Source organism: Cervus elaphus, chromosome 1 (assembly GCF_910594005.1).
Source record: "Cervus elaphus chromosome 1, mCerEla1.1, whole genome shotgun sequence".
Lineage (NCBI taxonomy): Eukaryota > Metazoa > Chordata > Mammalia > Artiodactyla > Cervidae > Cervus > Cervus elaphus.
Genome location: NC_057815.1, coordinates 32,418,357 through 32,437,902, shown reverse-complemented (window position 1 = coordinate 32,437,902; position 19,546 = coordinate 32,418,357). Strand labels below are relative to the sequence as shown.

The 19,546-nt window shown below is 38.3% G+C and overlaps 1 protein-coding gene across 5 annotated transcripts in view; it reads left to right on the top strand.

Annotated features, from left to right (window-relative positions):
• The window catches only part of EXPH5 (exophilin 5), a 92,833-nt gene extending 74,739 nt beyond the window's left edge, over positions 1-18,094 (top strand). For 3 of the 5 annotated variants that reach the window (XM_043898555.1, XM_043898573.1, XM_043898583.1), the window contains 2 exons: positions 9,145-9,280; positions 12,057-18,094. In XM_043898555.1, the coding sequence (XP_043754490.1) occupies positions 9,145-9,280; positions 12,057-17,380 (5,460 nt within the window). In that variant the 3' untranslated portion in view covers positions 17,381-18,094. The remainder of the gene's footprint in view (positions 1-9,144; positions 9,281-12,056) is intronic. The other 2 variants (XM_043898565.1, XM_043898592.1) reach the window with 1 other exon arrangement.
• The last annotated feature ends 1,452 nt before the right edge of the window (positions 18,095-19,546 follow it).

Genomic DNA, 19,546 nt, shown 5'->3' with positions numbered 1-19,546 from the left:
TGGCAGCCTAGCAGGTATGGTACAAAGGGGATGCCAGTATTTTATAGGAGGCTGTAGTGTGTTTTTGGATGATCTTCTGTTCAAAGAGAAGGAAGCTGCTATTTAAACATTTACACCAGTTTAAAAGAAGCCAAGGGTTTCAGAAAAACAGAATTTTTAGTGCTAGAGTGTGAAAGAATTTCAATCTAAAATGGAACCAGGAGATATAAAATGGAAAATCTCATGCATGTTGCCATAAATGCCTGATATACAGAAAACTGATAATAATATTAGAATTTTCTTAAATGATAGATAATTAGTCAGGGATTGCCTCATATTAGTCATGGGAAGTTTTGCTTATGGTTTCCAGAGGCATGAAGAAGAAATGGCCTGGATCAGGTTGGCCTTACAAAACAAGCTGAACTGTTTTGTTTGTATGACTGGACTGGTTTTGTCTGCTTAGGAAATTTTTAAAGCTGGCCTTCATTTGTTTTTTGTTTTAATAGACTCTAACTCGACTCTCCCCTCATTCTAACTGAACTTATTCCCTGTTCAGATACAGCCTGCCCCAAATCCTCAGCACAATTGCTTGTTGCTTACTATGGTTTGCATGTCCCAAATTGCAATTCTTCTATTGCCAAATAAACTCATCTTTTAATCTTGCCTCAGCTTACGCCTTCATTTAGGTTGACAAGAGAAACTTAGAAATCTTCTATCTCAGAGTTCTCTCCACCTCAGCACTAGTGACATTTTGGGTTGAATAATTCTGTTGTGGGGGCTCCTGTCTGTATTATAGGATGTTTAGTGGCAATCCCTGACCTCTACCTTTCTAGATGCCAATAGTTCACCTTCACTCAACTGTGACAATAAAAAATACCTCCAGAATTTTCCAAGTGTTCCTTGAGGAGCAAATTGCCCCCAGTTGAGACACATCTCCTTATAGGTGAGGAATCCAAAATCCAAGTACTCACCATCTCTGAGAACAGACAAACCGAATGGCTCTGGCCACTTGTTCACTCCTCATTTCTGAACACATTCTGGCTGGGTCTGCTGTTAGGTGATAGGCCCACTGTGTACCCCTAGAAACACACCTCCAGTGTGGTACTGTCCACACTAGGCTGGTGTGAGCTCCCTGAGGCTGGGACTATGCCTGCTCACCTGTGTGTCCCCACTTCCTGGCACAATGTGAGTACTCCAAAACTGAAAGAAGAAATGAATGTGTGGTTTTAAGCCACAAGGTGCAATGCTGGATTTGACCTTGCAGAAAAGCAGATGCAGAGTAAATTCAAGAACACCTTGAAAAATCAATTTGTTGACTTTACCAAGGCATTTGGTAACATCCGTGACCTTAAGCATCAGTTTCAACAGCTGTTCTACAGGTTTGGTTGCCCTAGAAGTAGTCAGATAATCTGAGGTTACTCTGTGACAGGGATTCATTTGTCTCATGTCAGTTTTGCAAACGTTAGTGAATCGAGGTTGGAAAAACAGCCTCATTTTGCTCAGCATGTTCTATGTACCATGTTTAAGATTTTTTTTTTTTTTTTTTCATGTTTAAGATTGTTAACAAACCCTAAAGCCAGCATTTTGAGTCTCTGGCCTCTAATCTTTGAGGATACTTTTCTAACTCATTAGGCTGAGAGCACCAGCCAAAGTCCACCAGAAAATCCTCTCTAACCACAGAAGACTAATTAAATGGCTAACGATAAGGAATTATTAATATTAAGTGCTAAGTACCATTCTGGGCTTCCCAGGTGGCTCAGTTGTAAAAAATTTGCCTGCCAGTGCAGAAGCTAAGGGAGACACAGATTTGATCGCTGGGTTGGGATGATCCCCTGAAAAAGGAAATGGTAACCCACTCCAGTATTCTTGCCTGGAAAATCGCATGGACAGAGAAGCCTGGCGGGCTGCAATCCATGGGGTCACAAGAGTCGGACATGACTGAATATGCACACACGCACCATTCTAAAGTGTTTTACAAGTATTAATTCATTTAATTCTCACAGCAACATTATTATATGAGGGGTATTGTTGTTGCTATATTCTCTTTTTTTCTCATTATCCCAAGAAAGAAAATAAGGCACAGGACGGAAAGATTAAGCAATTTGCCCAAGGTTGTACTGCTTTTGAGGTTATGCTATGACAGAGATTCGTTTGTCTCATGTCAGGATTTGGACTTGTGTAAAATTCACATGCTTAACCATTATGCTTTCCTACCTCAGACATGCTGTACTGAGTCCTAATATTTTAAATATTCAGCATCTCAATTTCTGTAATAATCTTCACTAAAAATCTTATATATATATAATTTTCTACCTTGGTATAGGAAAAATCAGTCCATAACTGTGCACAGACAGCATGGAATGTTTAAAGCAAGGTTCTTGTCTTCAGAGAGTTTACCACCTAACTGAAGATATCTACATTTGTAAAGTAACAATACAAAGCAAAGTAGTGAAGAAACTAGAATTAGAAATCAGGCCATATGAGTGTCAGTAGTCAGCATCACCTTTTGTTATTCCTGTGGCTTGAGTAAGGTACTTAACTGAGACTCGGTTTCTTCATCTGCAAAGTGGGAATGATAATCCCTACCGATTTCATAAAGTTTGTTCTAAAGATCAAATAAGAGAAAATATTTTTAAAATATATTGAAAACTAAATAAATGATTTTGTTCAGATAAAAGTAGTACAAAATGTATTGGAGGAATTCAAAAGTAGGAAATATTACTGTGGGAAGGATAGTCTTTGAATTCAGTTTACTAAATATGAATCAATCTCTTATATGCTGATGTGTTAAGTGCTCAGGATACAAAGGAGAATAGTAAGCTTTCTTAGTTATTTTAGATTTTAGAAAGTGGGCCACTTCCAGGGTCACTATTTATATGTCTGTGAATCCCTGGTTTCCTAGATCAGAGTAGAAATTAAAAAGTGTGATTCAGGGAGGAAGGGTAGAAATCTAGTGATAAAGTAAAAGTAGAAAGAATGTAAACAACTTTGATATGAAATAATATGCATAATATCAGAGGTGCATTAAAAATACTATGGTAATTAATTCTTCCTGTGAGAATTGGAGAAGGACTCACAGAGAGAGTGATATAGGAACTACACTCTGAAGGATATTTTCAGGAGAAGAGAAGAGAGAGCAAAGATCAGGAGCAGAGACACAGAGTCCTCAAAAGTGTACTTTTGTTTTTTTTTAAAGAACAATAAAATCATGAGAAACTGAAAAGTGCTTGACATTTTGTAGAACTGTATGTAGAGAGTTTGGAACATGGGGGTTAAAAATAATTGGGGTGAAAAAAAAAAAATAATTGGGGTGAAAAAGCTTAAATCAAAATTTGGAAAAGAATTTTGACACTGTTTTGCTACTTTGAGATGTTTTGCTACTTGGAGGCCTCATCCTCTAGGCCAGGTATGGTAAATAGGCTTCATCATTTATGATAACTCTATGGCATGAAACATTCTTTGGAGGAAAATTTAGAGTCCAAGACATCCCTGATTAAAGACCATTGTGTGCTGTGAGCCCCAGAGGATTTACCTTTCTTCACCATATAATAACCACAATAGTGTGATCACTCACCTAGAGCCAGACATCCTGGAATGTGAAGTCAAGTGGGCCATAGGAATCATCACTAGGAACAAAGTTAGTGGTGGCGATGGAATTCCAGCTGAACTATTTCAAATCCTAAAAGATGATGCTATTAAAGTGCTGCACTCAATATGCCAGTAAATTTGGAAAACTCAACAGTGGCCACAGGACTGGAAAAGGTCAGTTTACATTCCAATCCCAAAGAAAGGCAATGTTCAAACTACTGCACAATTTCACTCATTTCACACGCTAGCAAAGTAATGCTGAAAATTCTCCAAGCTAGGCTTCAACTTCATGTTCAAGTACGTGAACCAAGAACTTCCAGATGTTCAAGCTGGATTTAGAAAAGGCAGAGGAATCAGAGATCAAATTGCCAGCATCTGTTGGATCATAGAAAGCATAAGAGAATTCCAGAAAAACATCTACTTTTGCTTCATTGACTATGCTAAAACCTTTGTGTGGATAACAACAAACTGTGGAAAATTCTGAAATAGATGGGAATACAAGACCACCTGACCTGCCTCCTGAGAAATCTGTATGAAGGTCAAGAAACAACAGTAAAAGCCGGATATGGAACAACCCACTAGTTCCAAATTGGGAAAGGAGTACGTCAAGGCTATATATTGTCACCCTCCTTATTTAACTTATATGCAAAGTACATCATGCAAAATGCCTGGCTGGATAAATCACAAGCTGGAATCAAGATTTCTGGGAGAAATATCAATAACCTCAGATACGCAGATGACACCACCCTTATGGCAGAAAGCGAAGAGGAACTGAAGAGCCTCTTGATGAAAGTGAAAGAGAACAGTGAAAAAGCTGGCTTAAAACTCAGTATTCAAAAAACGAAGGTCATGGCATCTGGTACCATCACTTCATGACAAATAGATGGGGAAACAATAGAAGCAGTGACAGACTATTTTCTTGGGCTCCAGAATCACTGCAGATGGTGACTGCAGCCATGAAATTAAAAGATGCTTGCTCCTTGGAAGAAAAGTTATGACCAACCTAGGTAGCATATTAAAAAACAGAGACATTACTTTGCTGATGAAGGTCCATCTAGTCAAAGCTATGGTTTTTCCAGTAGTCATATACAGATGTGGGAGTTGGACCATAAAGAAGGCTGAGTGCCAAAGAACTGATGCTTTCAAATTGTGGTGCTGGAGAAGACTCTTGAGAGTCCCTTGGACTGCAAGGAGATCAAACCAGTCAACCGTAAAGGAAATCAATCCTGAATACTTATTGGAAGGACTGATGCTGAAGCTGAAACTCCAATACTTTGGCCATCTGATGTGAAGAACTGACTCATTGGCAAACACCCTGATGCTGGGAAAGATTGAAGGCAGGAAGAGAAAAGGACAGCAGAGGATGAGATGGTTGGATGGCATCACTGACTCGACAGACGAGTTTGAGCAAGCTCCAGGAGTTGGTGATGGACAGGAAAGCCTGGTGTGCTGCAGTCCATGGGATCACAAAGAGTCAAAGATGACTGAGTGACTGAACTGAACTGAACTGTGTGGGAAACATCTTTAGTATCTTGGGTGAATAGGGTTGACCTTGAAGTAGATCTGGGCAGAAATCTAACCGAAAGAGGTTATATTCACGGTCTATAGGTGGTAGAAATACTTACCAGCTAAAGAAGTTTGTCTCTTCACCTGACTGTTCAGTTCATGTACTTTTCATTTCATTATAAATTCATTATTAAAGAATGTTATCCAGGAGGCCAGAAGGAATGTGCTCTGGTCTACTTAAAGGAAATCTGAAGTTCATTTGAATGTTAAAATGACTGGGAGACAGTATTGCTTACTGTCTCTTCATAAAATATATCTACTCTGTAACAATTACCAAAACTGCAGGACTTAAAATTTCTTTGCTTGATGTTGTTAGCACAAATAAAGATTTGGATGGGACTTCCCTGGTGGTCCAGTGGTTAAGAATCTGCCTTGCAATGACAGGAACTCAGGTTCAATCCCTGGTTGCAGAACTAAAATCCTGCATACTGGGATACAATCAAGCCCAGGCATTGCAACTCTTGAACCTGAGAACTCTGGAGCCCACAAACCCAACTAGAGAGTCCATGCAGCTCAATGAAGGCTCCCGTGTGATGCAATGAGGAAACCATGTGCTGCAACTAAGACCCAAGGCAGCCAAATAAATACATCTTTAAAAAGAAAAAAGACAGTAGGTAGGGCACAAGAGAGAACACCTTGGTGCACTGTAGAAAGAAAAGTGTAACTGTAATTGATCTGATTTCTCAGTTGATTAGTTTCTGGTTTTATTATCTCCAATTGGTATTTCCCTATAGTTATAGTTGTTATAGTTATATGTGCTATATATAGTTATATATATATATATATATATGTTTTATACATATATATATAGTTATAGTTATAATGTGCTTCTAATATTTGTTTACTTCTGAATTTAATATAAATGTGTTAAATTACATCCAATAGCCAATAAAATATCATTGGATTGTTTCTTTCTTATTAATAAATCTCCTTTGTATATATTAAATTATGGCTTGCCCATAATTTAATGGGCAAGTCAATGAAATTCAGGCAGGACTTCTTCGATAAGGAGTAACTGACCTAGATCTTGAGAAAGAAAGCAGACAAGTATCAAAATATTATACTAGATTATGGGGAATGCAAGGATTAAGAGAATTTAGGCTTTAGATTTGGACAGACCTGTGATGGAGAAATTAAAAAGCTGGAGCTTTGGAAAGATTAGAGATTTGGTCTTAAGCATTCAAGATGAGACGAAATGTGATAGTGAATATCAAATAAGAAGAGAAAAATTGGGGAAAAGAGGGATTCAAGAGGCAGGGACTGGGTAGAAAGTGAACTGAAATCAAAGATGACATAAACAGATGGCGAGATAGACCATGTTCCTGGCAGGAAGAATCAATACTGTGAAAATGAATATACTACCAAATGCAGTCTACAGATTCAATGCAATCCCTATCAAATTACCAATGACATTTTTCACAGAACTACAACAAAAATTTCACAATTCATATGGAAACACAAAAGACTGCAAATAGCCAAAGCAGTCTTGAGAAAGAAGAATGGAGCTGGAGGAATCAACTTTCCTGATCTCAGACTATATTACAAAGCTACTGTTAAGACAGTATGATACTGGCACAAAAAGAGAAATATAGACCAATGGAACAAGATAGAGAGCCCAGAGATAAACCCAGGCACCTATGGGTACCTTATTTTTAACAAAGGAGGCAAGAATATACAATGGGGAAAGACAGCCTCTTCAATAAATGGTGCTGGGAAAACTAGACAGCTAGATGCAAAAGATTGAAATTAGAACACTTCTTAACACCACACACAAATATAAACTCAAAATGGATTAAAGACCTAAATATAAGACCAGAAACTATAAAAATGCTAGAGGGAAACATAGGCAGAACACTCAATGATGTAAATCAAAGCTAGATCTTCTATGACCCACCTGCTAGAGTTATGGAAATAAAAACAAAAATAAACAAGTGGGACCTAATTAAACTTAAAAGCTTTTTCACAGCAAAGGAAACTACAAACAAGGTGAAAAGACAACCCTCAGAATGGAAGAAAATAATAGCAAAGGAAACAACTGACAAAGAATTAATTTCCAAAATATACAAGCAGCTCATACAACTCAATACCAGAAAAATAAACAACCCAATCAAAAGTGGGAAAAAGATCTAAACAGACATTTCTCCAAAGACATACAGATGGCTAACACATGAAAAGATGCTCAATATCACTCATTATTAGAGAATTGCAAATCAAAATTACAATGAGATACCACCTCACACCAGTCAGAATGGCCATCATCAAAAAGTCTACAAACAATCAATGCTGGAGAAACTGAGGAGAAAAGGGAACCCTCTTGCATTGCTGGTAGGAGTGTAAATTGATACAGTCACTATGGAAGACAGTATGGAGATTCCTTATGACCCAGCAATCCCACTACTAGACATATACCCTGGGGAAACCAAAATTGAAAATGACACATGAACCCCAGTGTTCACTGCAGCACTATCTACAATAGCTAAAACATGGAAGCAACCTAGATGTCCATCGACAGATGAATGGATAAAGAAGCTGTGGTTCATATCTACAATGGAATACTACTCAGCCATAAAAAGGAACACATTGGAGTCAGTTCTAATGAAGTGAATGAATAGAGCCTATTATACAGAGTGAAGTAAGTCAGAAGGAGAAATAAGTATCAGGTACTGATGCATATATATGGAATCTAGAAAGATGGTACTGATGAATGTATGTGCAGGGCAGCAATGGCAAAACAGACATAAAGAACAGACCTGTGGACACAGGGGGACGGGAGGAGGGAGAGGGTGAGATGTATGGAGAAAATAACATGGAAACTTACAATACCATACGTAAAATAAATAGCCAATGGGAATTTGCTATATGACTCAGGGAACTCAATCAGGGGCTGTGTGACGGTCTAGAAGGGTGGGAGGGAAGGGAGGTTCGGGAGCGAGAGGACATAGATGTACCTATGGCTGATTCTTATTGATATATGACAGAACACCAAAAATTTCTGTAAAGCAATTATCCTTCAATTAAATAAATAAAGTGGCAAAAAAACAAAAAAAGAAAGAAAAGAAAATGAACTGAAAATAAAGCAATTGGAAAGGGAAATGGCCTTGTGGAGGATACCATGCAGGATGAGTTAAAGTGAAAGGAGTAGCAGAGCCAGTTTGACAGAGGAAACGCAAATAGAATTTTGGCAAAAGGAAGTGAAGGGGTGGGAGTGGATAATTCCCCAGGGTTATAAAGACAAATTAAAACTTAAAAGAGCAGTGATAGATTTAATGAAATCAAGATAAAATTTGCTAGTAAAGAAGGTAAACAGCTCTCCATCTCTACATCATTCTCCTAAATCCTATAAAACTAGCAAAGATTTAAAATATATATACAAGGTCATGCTTTTCAGCATTTTTTTTCAGAACTATTAATCAGTTCCTTATGTGTGTCTGGGAGGTTCTACCGTTCTACATGATTTCTGTGGATGGAAAATTTTTTAAATTTTAGAATTAAAAAAAAATTTTTTAATTAAAAATTTTTTTAATTTAAAAATTAAAAAAAAAAATTTTTTTAATTTCTAAATTCATCAAGTTCACAAATCTTATGATCCACTACAAGTTTCAGCTAACTGCCTCTTGATAGAAAATAGATACAATGTTAAGAAACCTAAAATTACAGCCACTGGGCCAGACTAACAACATTCCCCACTCAAGAGAAGTCAATTTCTTTCCATTTCCCAAGAAGCTCTTAAGATTTCTGTAGTACTGTGTAAATTTGTAGGCATGTTTTGCAGAGACAGCCTAGATATCTTGCCTGAAAACTTATACAAAATGGAATTAATGTAAGCATGGGGAAGTTTGTGATCACTTGCAAACTGCAAACACAACAAAACATTACAACTAGATAAATAAATGGTAGGAAAATTGACTTGCTGTCCTTAGATTAGGACTTTTAAGCTTGGGACGTTTTTGTGGGAACATGTTGGCTAAAGAAGGTCCAAAAATAATATTACATTTTCTATTTTAAAATTAGCAGTCAAAAATATACAGTTCACCTCTGGAAAGCCAAGCCACTGACAGTACAACTGTCCCCAAGCCAGCAAGCATGAGGGAGGGAAGTCCTGTCCCTCCGTGGGATGGTTCACTGCTGGAGGATGAGTTCTTCCAAGGTAAGTCTCTGCATTGCATTTCCTTTGGAATTCCCGGTACTAGAGGAAAGCAAGTAATGATTACAGTTTATAATAAAATGCTCAAGCCCTTGTACTTTATTTTTGAAGTCCTCTTGTTATCCTCACCTGAAGAGGATGTGGGTACATGCTATTAACAGAAATCTTTAAAAAATCTTATATTTAAATATAATGTAAGTAAATATTCTTGGATCAAGGCCTGATAAATCTGTGGAATGGTAATAATGGTTAATATATAAACTCAAGTAAAAGGATAAAAGGATATATCTTTAGACATATATTTATAAAGTTTACTATCCTTAATAGATTTTTATTGTTCCTGATTAGGGCCTAAATGCACAGTGATGAAATCTAATTGCTGTTAAACTATTAACCTTGTACAATAGATAACAATAAAGACTAAAACAGATTTCAAAAGTACTATATGGATCTTATTATGTAAGCATCACTCACCTTGACATAGTTTATTTTGTATTAAACTAAACCTGGCCGTATGAAACGTGAAATCTGAAATCATTCACCAGCTTCACCTTGAGGACCTAAATTCAGTTTGCAAAGGCAATGACATCACCTCAGCCCTATAGTTAGGACAAGTGGTGTGGTCACTGAGAGACCTGCAGCTGGGTGTTCAGTCTAGGCACTCCTTTCAGTAAAATGGTTCCTGACAGAGAACTTGCTTCAGTGAAAAGAGACCCAGAGGAAAATTTCTGTTCCAAAACAAAGGTTTTGCTAGTAGAGGACGGCTATTTTTCATGAAGTGAAGGAAAAAAATGACTGCTCTGAAAATAAAAAGGAGAAGAAGAATAGCAGACTTTTTCACTTCAGAGTTGTGAGTCAAATAGCAGTATTGGGATTCAAGTGTTAAGAGTGGTTATCTCTAGAAAGAAGGACTCTAGGTGATTTTACCTCTTTTGTTACACTTTCCTGTATTTTCTATTATAACAACATATTTTTGTAGTCAGCAAAAGACTTTAATGAGGAAAAAATACTACAAACAAGTTGAAAGAGGAAACAGAAATCAGAGATTTCATTATAATTTGTTTAAAAGACAGATTTATGAAGGTTTTTTTTTTTCCTTTTGCCCTGCCTTATATTTTGACATTACTTATTTTATCTGTGGGTGTAGTGAGTAAGTTATTTAGGGAAAGGGGAAAACTAATTTTTTTTCATTAAAGCATTAACAGGATGATTCCCTAAAGAACTCCTTAGTTACAGATATTTAATGCTCAGGACTAGTTCTTTTGCTGCCTATGCAAACTTAACAGTACCGATTAACATATGAAATAGGGTAGAGAAAATCCAAGTGGATACCAAAAACTTCTTCAATACCTGTCCTAAAATAATTGGCATATTATAAGTACATCTCACTTACATTCACTCAGATACTGATACACCTCATTTTCTCTGTCATTGAAAAGTTAAAATTACAATTTTTAATGACAACGAAGAGTGAAACATTTTATGTAAGTCAGAAGGAAAGATTCTGTAAACAAATAACTTCTTCAACAGTTTAAATAACTTCCATAGCTTATTTCTCACGGCAGATTTTATTTTTTAATGAACATTTATACACATCTACTCATTTATTGTAACATGAATATGATGAAATACATAAGATAGGTCTTAGGGGGTCTTAAAACTTCAAGAAATTTTGATTCTGTTTAAATTCTACCAGGTTTTTATTGAGGAAAAGATGTCAAATATGATTCAATGAACAATTCAAGGAAGTACCAACCTGGTGAAAATACCCTGTGACTTATCTGAGGTCACAGAGACAGTGGTCCTAGTAAATACGAGCCCTGGGTCTTGGGTTGGCCTAGGTCCTTGGAATTACAGGGAGGTCACTGGGGCCTGACTTACATACCGCTCTCTGACCTTGCTACTGAGAGAAAAGTAAACATTGTCTGACAACAGCAACTTCACATCCGTGTAACATAATGAGCTCATAGTGAAATCATCTTTAGTTCATTAAAAGAAAAAATGAAAAGTGAACTTTTGTGGCACAGTGATTGCATGTATGGACTCAGGAGACAGGCTGCCTGGATTCGCTTACTAGCTGTATAGGCTGGGGAACTTACTTAATTTCTTCATTCCTCAGTTTCCTCATTTATAAAATGAGAATAGTAACTACTAAACTTTCAAGATTATGTGAGGATTTAATGAGTTAATCTCTTTAGTGCTTAGAACTGTACCGACCGACACATATAAATATCTATTGGGTCATATTTTTTTCAGGGGAAGCAATCTACCATTAGGATATCATTTGATAGTATTTCATACAACTTAAATTTTTACATATTGCTTAAATTCATCCAATTAAGTATGTTTATAAATTGGGTGCCAAACTTTTGGCAGTAATGTACAGCTAAGTACAACTCATATTATTTATAGACTTTCATTTCTTTTACAATCCCCTGAGGTAAACACAGTTGGAAACATTATAGCTACCTAGTGACACAAAAGTTGCATTAAAAGAAATCATGATTACAATCGTTTTTGGTGAAAAAAAATGTAGCTTTATGTTTTGAAGTCATTATGGAAGGTTAACTTTGAAAAAGTATGAAAAAGAAACTTCCATTGCAGCCTTGTAAGAGTCAAACTATCTTAAAGACATAATCAGTTAATGTCGTAACGTTTATGATGATATGATCTAAAAATTATAAGTGATTATGCTTCTTCAAGAAGGGCCTTCAACAATTCAAAATATTATTAGACTATAAAATCTTTTACAAAAAAGTGACATATATTCTCCTTTTAGTTTTAGATGATTTGGATAGCAAACTGGCTCAGGAACAATCTCCAAGCTCAGTGAATACCAGAACACCTCTCAACATTGGATCAAGGACACAGTTCAGTCGTTTTTACTCCAGTGGGAGCAAATACAATCATATCACAGGAAGGCACAAAAATCGCTATCATGAAACTTCTAATATGTCTATCTATGATGTCTTAAGACCAGGAACCCCTAGAGAAGGTTTTAAAACCTTTTCTCCTAGAACAAGGACAATCTATGATATGTATAGGACAAGGGAACCCAGAGTTTTAAAAGAAGATTATGTGCAAAAGAACACTTTTGGTAGTACTTCTCTGTGTTTTGACAGCAGGCAACAATCAGCCTCATCAGCTACAGGGTATTTCAAAGCAAGAAGCTTATATTTTCCAGCCACAACTCGGAATAAGACTGGGTTTATATCACCAAGCCACCAACAGAGCCCAAAGAGAACTCCTTTATCATCTATCATATGGAATAGATCAGATTCTTCTAGAGATAGGCAGAACCAGGAAGAGTTCCTGGAGGCACCATCACCAATGGAAATTGACCCTGCTGACCAATATGTGTATCCCAGGTGTTTCCAGGAGAATAGGAGATATGAATTTTACCATTCACAGAGTGTTTACCAAAGTGTTGGTTTAAATGTTCCCATAGATAATGCAATGAATCCTGACCCATTTGAGAACTCAGAAAATATGCCATTCTACCATGAAGATAACCCATTTACTAGGTCTTTCTTTACCAATACCTTTGGACGGAGCAGGGGACAGAGATTTGGACAAAATCCTTTTTGGGGCCAACAGGAAGAACATTCTTCTGACTTTCATCAAAGCAGGAAACCATTTACTTCTTCTGACAGAGACTTTGAAATGATCTCCACTGAAGTTAACAGTGCACTAGCTGGTCATGGCCATAGTGTTCCTTCTCATCACTGGGGGTCATTTTCTCCTGGTTACAGAACAAATATTTCCAGAAACCAACAGATACCACACCCCTGGCAGCTTGATTCTCAGACATCCACACTGGAGAGCATGGAGGTGTCACAAGGTAATGGGAACCAGTCTACTCATTTCAGCCCAGCCAATGTTTGTTCCATGACTGGTGCAAGCTATCACATGAAATCTGGTGGGTTAGAATGTTCTCCTATGGAAGTACATGTAAACAGAGAACCTTACTCATTTGGAATTGCTCAAACTCTAGCATCCCCATTCAAAAGTACCTTCCCGCACATTCCTGATGACAGAGGGAATCCTCAGAGTCCTAACTTTCAGATTCCCACAGTCACTTTGCAGAAAGTTAAGCTGGCCTCTCTTCCAATCAGAAACTATACAGAAGTCACTGTGACCAACAATGTTTCAGTTGATTCTCCGCCTCCGACTGAAAGCCAAGCCGTCTTGGTCACAGAAGTAAATAATGAGAAAGACTTGAAGGCATCTGTTTTTGAAAAAGACAAAAAAATAAACAAGATAGACCAGACAAACATGACAGGTGAAATACCCCAACTTGTTTCACAGACAGTAATTTCTAACCCTTTACCTGATATTCAAAATCCCCTTTCCCAGGACTCAGACAAGAGCAACAGATTTGTTTTTAATGCATCTACCACAGTAAGTTCAAAAAGGTTGCCTGGAGTCATTTCCAGGAGAGATACCTCCAAAATTCATAAAGCCAATGAACTGAAAAAAGGTAAGAGTTATACTGGGAACAGAAAACTTGACTCAGCAACTTCCCTTCCTTTCATTCAGGAAAGCAGAACAACATCACTTTTTCTCAGCCCAAATCAAGTTTGTCACCAGGAGTTAATAGTAAGTAATGAAGATATTTCAAGCATTGTTAAAAATAACCATGGGAGTTCTGAACATGCTGGTAATCAATACCCACAGTCTCCAGAAAAGCCTGCTCCTTTAGATACCAAGGGAGAACAATGTATCATGACTTATTCTAGCAACTGCAGCAAGTCAGATGCTGATCAAAACATGCTCCATAATTCTTTAGATCTGTCTTTAGCGGCACTACCAGATTCCTCACCATCAAATGATTCTTCCCTTGATGCTCTGGTAATTCCTTCTACCACAGTGTTCTGGAAATGTCCTTCAAACAAAGATCCATCTCTGGGAGAAAGAGAAGACAATGATTACAAGAACCAAAATAGTCAGTTTTCCCTAAGCCACTTAGAAAACCAAACGAGTAATGATAATAGTGCACCTGTACATAATGAAGAGGTTAGTGTTGTCAAATGCCCGTCACAACCTCTTTTCAGGGGTGGAAAGGGAAAAGGAAAAATAAGACAACGCATATCCTACGTCGAAACATTAAGCAAAACAGAAAGTAGATCAGTGCCTACAAGTGAAAGCAGCACTCTCACTGAGGGAACTCAAGGCAATTCCAGGTCTCCTGAGCGTCATGAGATTTATTGTACTTTACCGAGAAAATCAGCCGTTTTTCTCATCGGTAACAGGAAGCCTGAAAGTACGATGATGCCTTCTTTGTTTAGGAATGAGCCAGTTGCATTACCGATCAAAAATGATGTGGAAGATCCAATAGGAAAGTACACATCAAAAAAATCCAGTCCCAGTTCTTGTGAATCAGAGAGTGAATGTTCCAAAGTCGTTTCAGACTCAGTCTCAGTAGCACTTGAAGCCACAGAAGGGATGACAAATAAGACAAAAATTGGATCTGCTTCTGTTAGAAAGGGGCCACTTCCAGTCCTCATCAAGAGGGCTGTGTCATGTCCTTCAGAAGTGCTTTATGCCTCAACTGGAAGAGATGAAAGAGAAAAATGCCTGATTTCCGATACAGATGCTTCTACTATAACACTGAGGCCTTGGGAGAGACTCATTAACCCTCTGGGAAGTGACTCATCTGTTTGTGAATGTTCTTTAAGCAAGAAACACCACCAGGAGGAATACGTACAAGAATGTACTGAAAAGAATGGTAAAATTTCTGCCTCCAAGACAGGCATATTTTCCCATCCAAATGAACACCCTTTACCTTTTTCTTCAGATATGTCAGAACAAGAAACTGGGAAAACTTTACATAAATTTAAGACTACGAGTATGTTTTCTGTTTCTGGTGATGAAGATAATGTGAAGTGTCTTGAGGTGGTTTCAATATATTATACTCTACCAAGGAAGCACAGCAAAAAATTCTGTGACCTTCTTCAAAAGTATACACAAGACATCGATTCACTTACAGAATCAACTAAAGTGGGGACTAAAACATCTAATGCTTTAGAAAAAGACCAACTGAATTATCCTGCACAAGGCCAGTCAGGAACACCTTTGTCTAAAGATACCTCTGCTCAGGAGACCAGTCATCCTTCTCACATCACTGAAAATATGACTGTTTTACAATTACCAAGTGTTGAGTCCTCAGAATCTACATTACAGGAAATGGCTTCTATTGAAGCAGATGTTTCTCTTCATAAACGAGAACCTAAAACTGGAGAAATTTCCCCATACAACTTAGCTAAAACACCTCCACCTGATTCACAAAGCAGGAAAGAGAATGAGAAAAAATTGCAAAGTGAAACTGTGTTTACTTCACCAATGCTTCAGGAAAAAAAAGTTACAAGAGAGAAATCTGAAAATTGTCTGCACTCCATTAAATCAGATGACAGTGGTTTTTCTAACTTCCCAGCCCATTCAGAAGAGAATGTTGAAAACTCCATCATAAGAAGTTCTGGGGAGCATACAGGTAGTGATACAGCCATTACAGCTACTGGAAGTCTTCAAAAAGATATCACAGGCATAGTTACAGAGGAGAGCTCCAATGGATTTCAGCCTAGGGAAGTCAGAGGGGAAATTAGAGATTTCCCCCAAAACTCTGAGAAACTGCTTTCTGACTCAGAAAGCCAAGTCTTTGCTCTTACTCCAGCCTTGAGTAAACTACAGCTTGATGAGACTTGTTCAAGTGAACAAGATTTAGACAGTTCACAGTCTGAACCCAGAGAACTACTTGAAAGAAGACAGGAGGTAAATACAACACAGAGCAAGGCTAAAGATGAAATGCAGAAGTTGGCATGGAATCAACGTTCACTTCCTAAAGGAAGTAATAACAGTAAAAAAAGCTTGGCTGACCTAGAAAAAGGGAAAAGCAGATCTCCAGTTAAACACGGATCGGCAGTTATGTCCAAAGCCAGCAGAAAATTTCCAGCTAAAGATTTATACCCTAGAAGACATGTAGCTACTATCTTTCCCCAAAGTGGGAACAGTTCTGGCTTTAGCAGCTTGTCCCTTGGCACACCAGAGTGCAACCCACTGTCCCTTGAGCCTCCTTTAAAGTCCACAGGAACCACAGATGAAAGCAGGTTAAGTAATGATGGCACAAATGTGGAGAAATCCGAGAACCCTCTCCAGCTTACTGCAATATCCAATAGAGAAGCTTGTACACCCTTAAGCAATCAGAAGTCCAACAACATTTCGCAACCACATCAGAACGAGTTTAAAAATATCTCAGAATCACAACCAAAGTGTGAGAATTCTGAGGATGTAACAGTAGCTCCGATTTTGGAAAGAGAATCAGGAGCCCTGGCCCAACCTACGTTGATCAGCCTCAGGGAAGCAGACTTCCCTGACCATCAGAGGAAGTTGAAACCCCCTTTTCAACTGGAGCCTGTGGAGAAACCTACAGTGTGCGTCCCACTCACCAGTTGTCAGCAAGGACAAAGCAGTGCTTCATCTCTGGAGTGTGAACGTCAGCCACACCCCTATCGTTCAGAGAGCTTAAAAAGCATCAATGTACATGGTGATATACTACGAATAAGTCATCCTCCAAAAGTCAGAGAGCGCCATTTTTCTGAAAGCACTTCTATTGATGATGTCCTGAGTCGACTGACCCTTGGGAATGAATTCTCTAACAACAGCAGGTACAGTCGAAGATTTAAATCTTTTTCTGAACTTCCCTCCTGTGGTGAAAATGAAAGTTGGGCTCTGAACAACAGCAGGACAAAAATGGGTCCTAGGTCTGCAACATCTATATCCAGGCCTATTGACTATGGGATTTTTGGGAAAGAACAGCAGCTGGCTTTCTTGGAGAATGTAAAGAGGTCACTCACACAAGGGAGATTATGGAAACCAAGTTTTCTTAAGAACCCTGGCTTCCTGAAAGATGATGTAATTAACCCTGCTAACCCGACAGAGTCATCGACTTCAAATTCTCCTAGTAACCAGAGGCCAGAGGATGGCTTATCTCTAAGCGCACCACTTAATATCTACGAAGAGGATCCAGTAGACTCGGATTGTGACACAGACACGACCACGGATGACGAATACTACTTGGATGAAAATGACAAAGAGTCAGAACTGTGAGCCTTTTTCAGTGACATGTATAACCTTTTCACCAAAAGTTTATAATGTAAATATGTATGTCTATGGAAAGGACAGATACTAAAAAAATCTAGTCTGGGCAATAGCTGCTGTGAAACAATCCAAATTCACTCCCCCACCCCCCACCCCATGTATAGACATCCTGAATCCTAGAGCAATGAATTCTTGTTTAGTGTTTTCTTCCTCTGTATATATGCTTGGTCTTCTGCCACTCAGCCCCAAATTAATCTCTTAATTCACGATCCAGTTTTGGCTGTCTGCTCTACATCCCCCCTAACTTTCTTTCACCTTTCCAATCCCAGCACAACAGCAAATCTCTATACTGCATCTTCCAGTCCATACTCCATATTCGATTGTTAAATAAAATGTAGGGATGATAACAATGGAGTAAGTGTTATTATCCTGTTTGACTCATCAACCTTTAGAAGATTTAGAGTTTGGGTTTGTTTTTTTTTTGTCTTGAACAAAGATCAGGGGATTTCCATAAGGACATCCTGTTTTATCCATAGTGGAGAAGGGAGGCACATATTTGAAGTGCTTATTGTTAAGAGGTGAATCTCTAGTAAGCCAAAGAACATTGTTGTTGTTCAGTCGTATCCAGCTCTTTGCGACCACATGGACTGTAGCACGTCAGACTTCTCTGTCCTTCACTATCTCCTGGAGCTTGCCCAAACTCATGTCCATTGAATCAGTGATTCTATCCAACCATCTCATCCTCTGTCACCCACTTCCCCTCTTGCCCTCAATCTTTCCTAGCATCAGGGTCTTTTCCAATGAGTCAGTTCTTCACATCAGGTGACCAAAGTATTGGAGCTTCAGCTTCAGCTTCAGTCCTTCCAGTGAATATTCAGGGATGATTTCCTTTAGGATTGACTGGTTTGATCTTCTTGCAGTCCAAGGAGCCTTCAAGAGTCTTCTCCAGCACCACAATTTGAAAGCATCAGTTCTTTAGCACTCAGCCTTCTGAGTCCAACTCTCACATCCGTATATGAGTACTGGAAAAACCATAGCTTTGACTATGTGGACCATTGGCAAAGGAATTCATTTGAAATGGTTTCTAGGATGGTACAGAGGGTGGCTTAGCCACAGAATTTCTGCTTAGGAAGGGAACACATCTGTGGGGTGGAGATAAGCAGACATCCCTTCATGAGATTGACATCCTTAATGCAGCTCTTTCAGCAACTGTTTTGTTTTTCTTGTTGATTTGTTTCTGCTTTTCCCCATTTTTACAGAACCATCCATGTAAAAGTTTTCTTTATTTGCAGGATAGAAAACTTTTTTCCATGTGAGACATTTTAGTCACAAGCGATAGCCTTTGTCAAGTCCCTAAAGTACTATCATGTTAGATCCGACACCTTGAGGCTCACAGCCTTCTTTGCCAGATTTTCCAAGCCTTAGAAGTTAGAAGGCAGAGCTTCTAAAGGCTTGTCACAATGATCCCTTCAATAATTTTATCAAGACTAAATAGCTTGTCATACCCACTGATAACCTGGCTTTCCTAACTCTTTAATTTGCCATGCAGAGCTTCTGGAGATTTCTCTTGTGTTTTTGCCTGGAGAATCCCAGGGACGGGGGAGCCTGGTGGGCTGCTGTCTAAAGGGCCGCACAGTGTCGGACACTACTGAAGCGACTTAGCAGCAGCAGCAGCAATCAGGAAGACCAATAAACAGGCAGCCGCGAAGCTAACCTAATAGAACTACAGAAAACATACCATTCTAGTTCTTAGTATTGTGGGGGTCAACATGAATGGATTGTATCTTGTTGGGTCTATACTTGCTTCCTGGCCTAATTTTGTTTTCATTTTTCTCACCTAGTCTGTTTCATCCATAGAAGTTAAGGATAATGATAGGAGTTGGGAAAAGTTGAGATCTGGAACTGATGGAAATGCCAGAAAGGACCACATTGTTATTATCCTCGCAAATATTGCCTTGTCTAGAAGCTAAATGCCAGAGCTAGTTTACATTTTTCCCATGAAACTCAAAACTGATGAAAATGAGGTAACTACATGAAAGCTATTTCTTAAACCTATAAATTGTCTTAAACTTCAAGTTCTGACCAATTCTGACCAATTCTCAAAAAGACTGACAGTAGAATTTTAAATGAACTGTTCTAAATATTTCCATTTAAATTTGTATGGTAACGCATAGG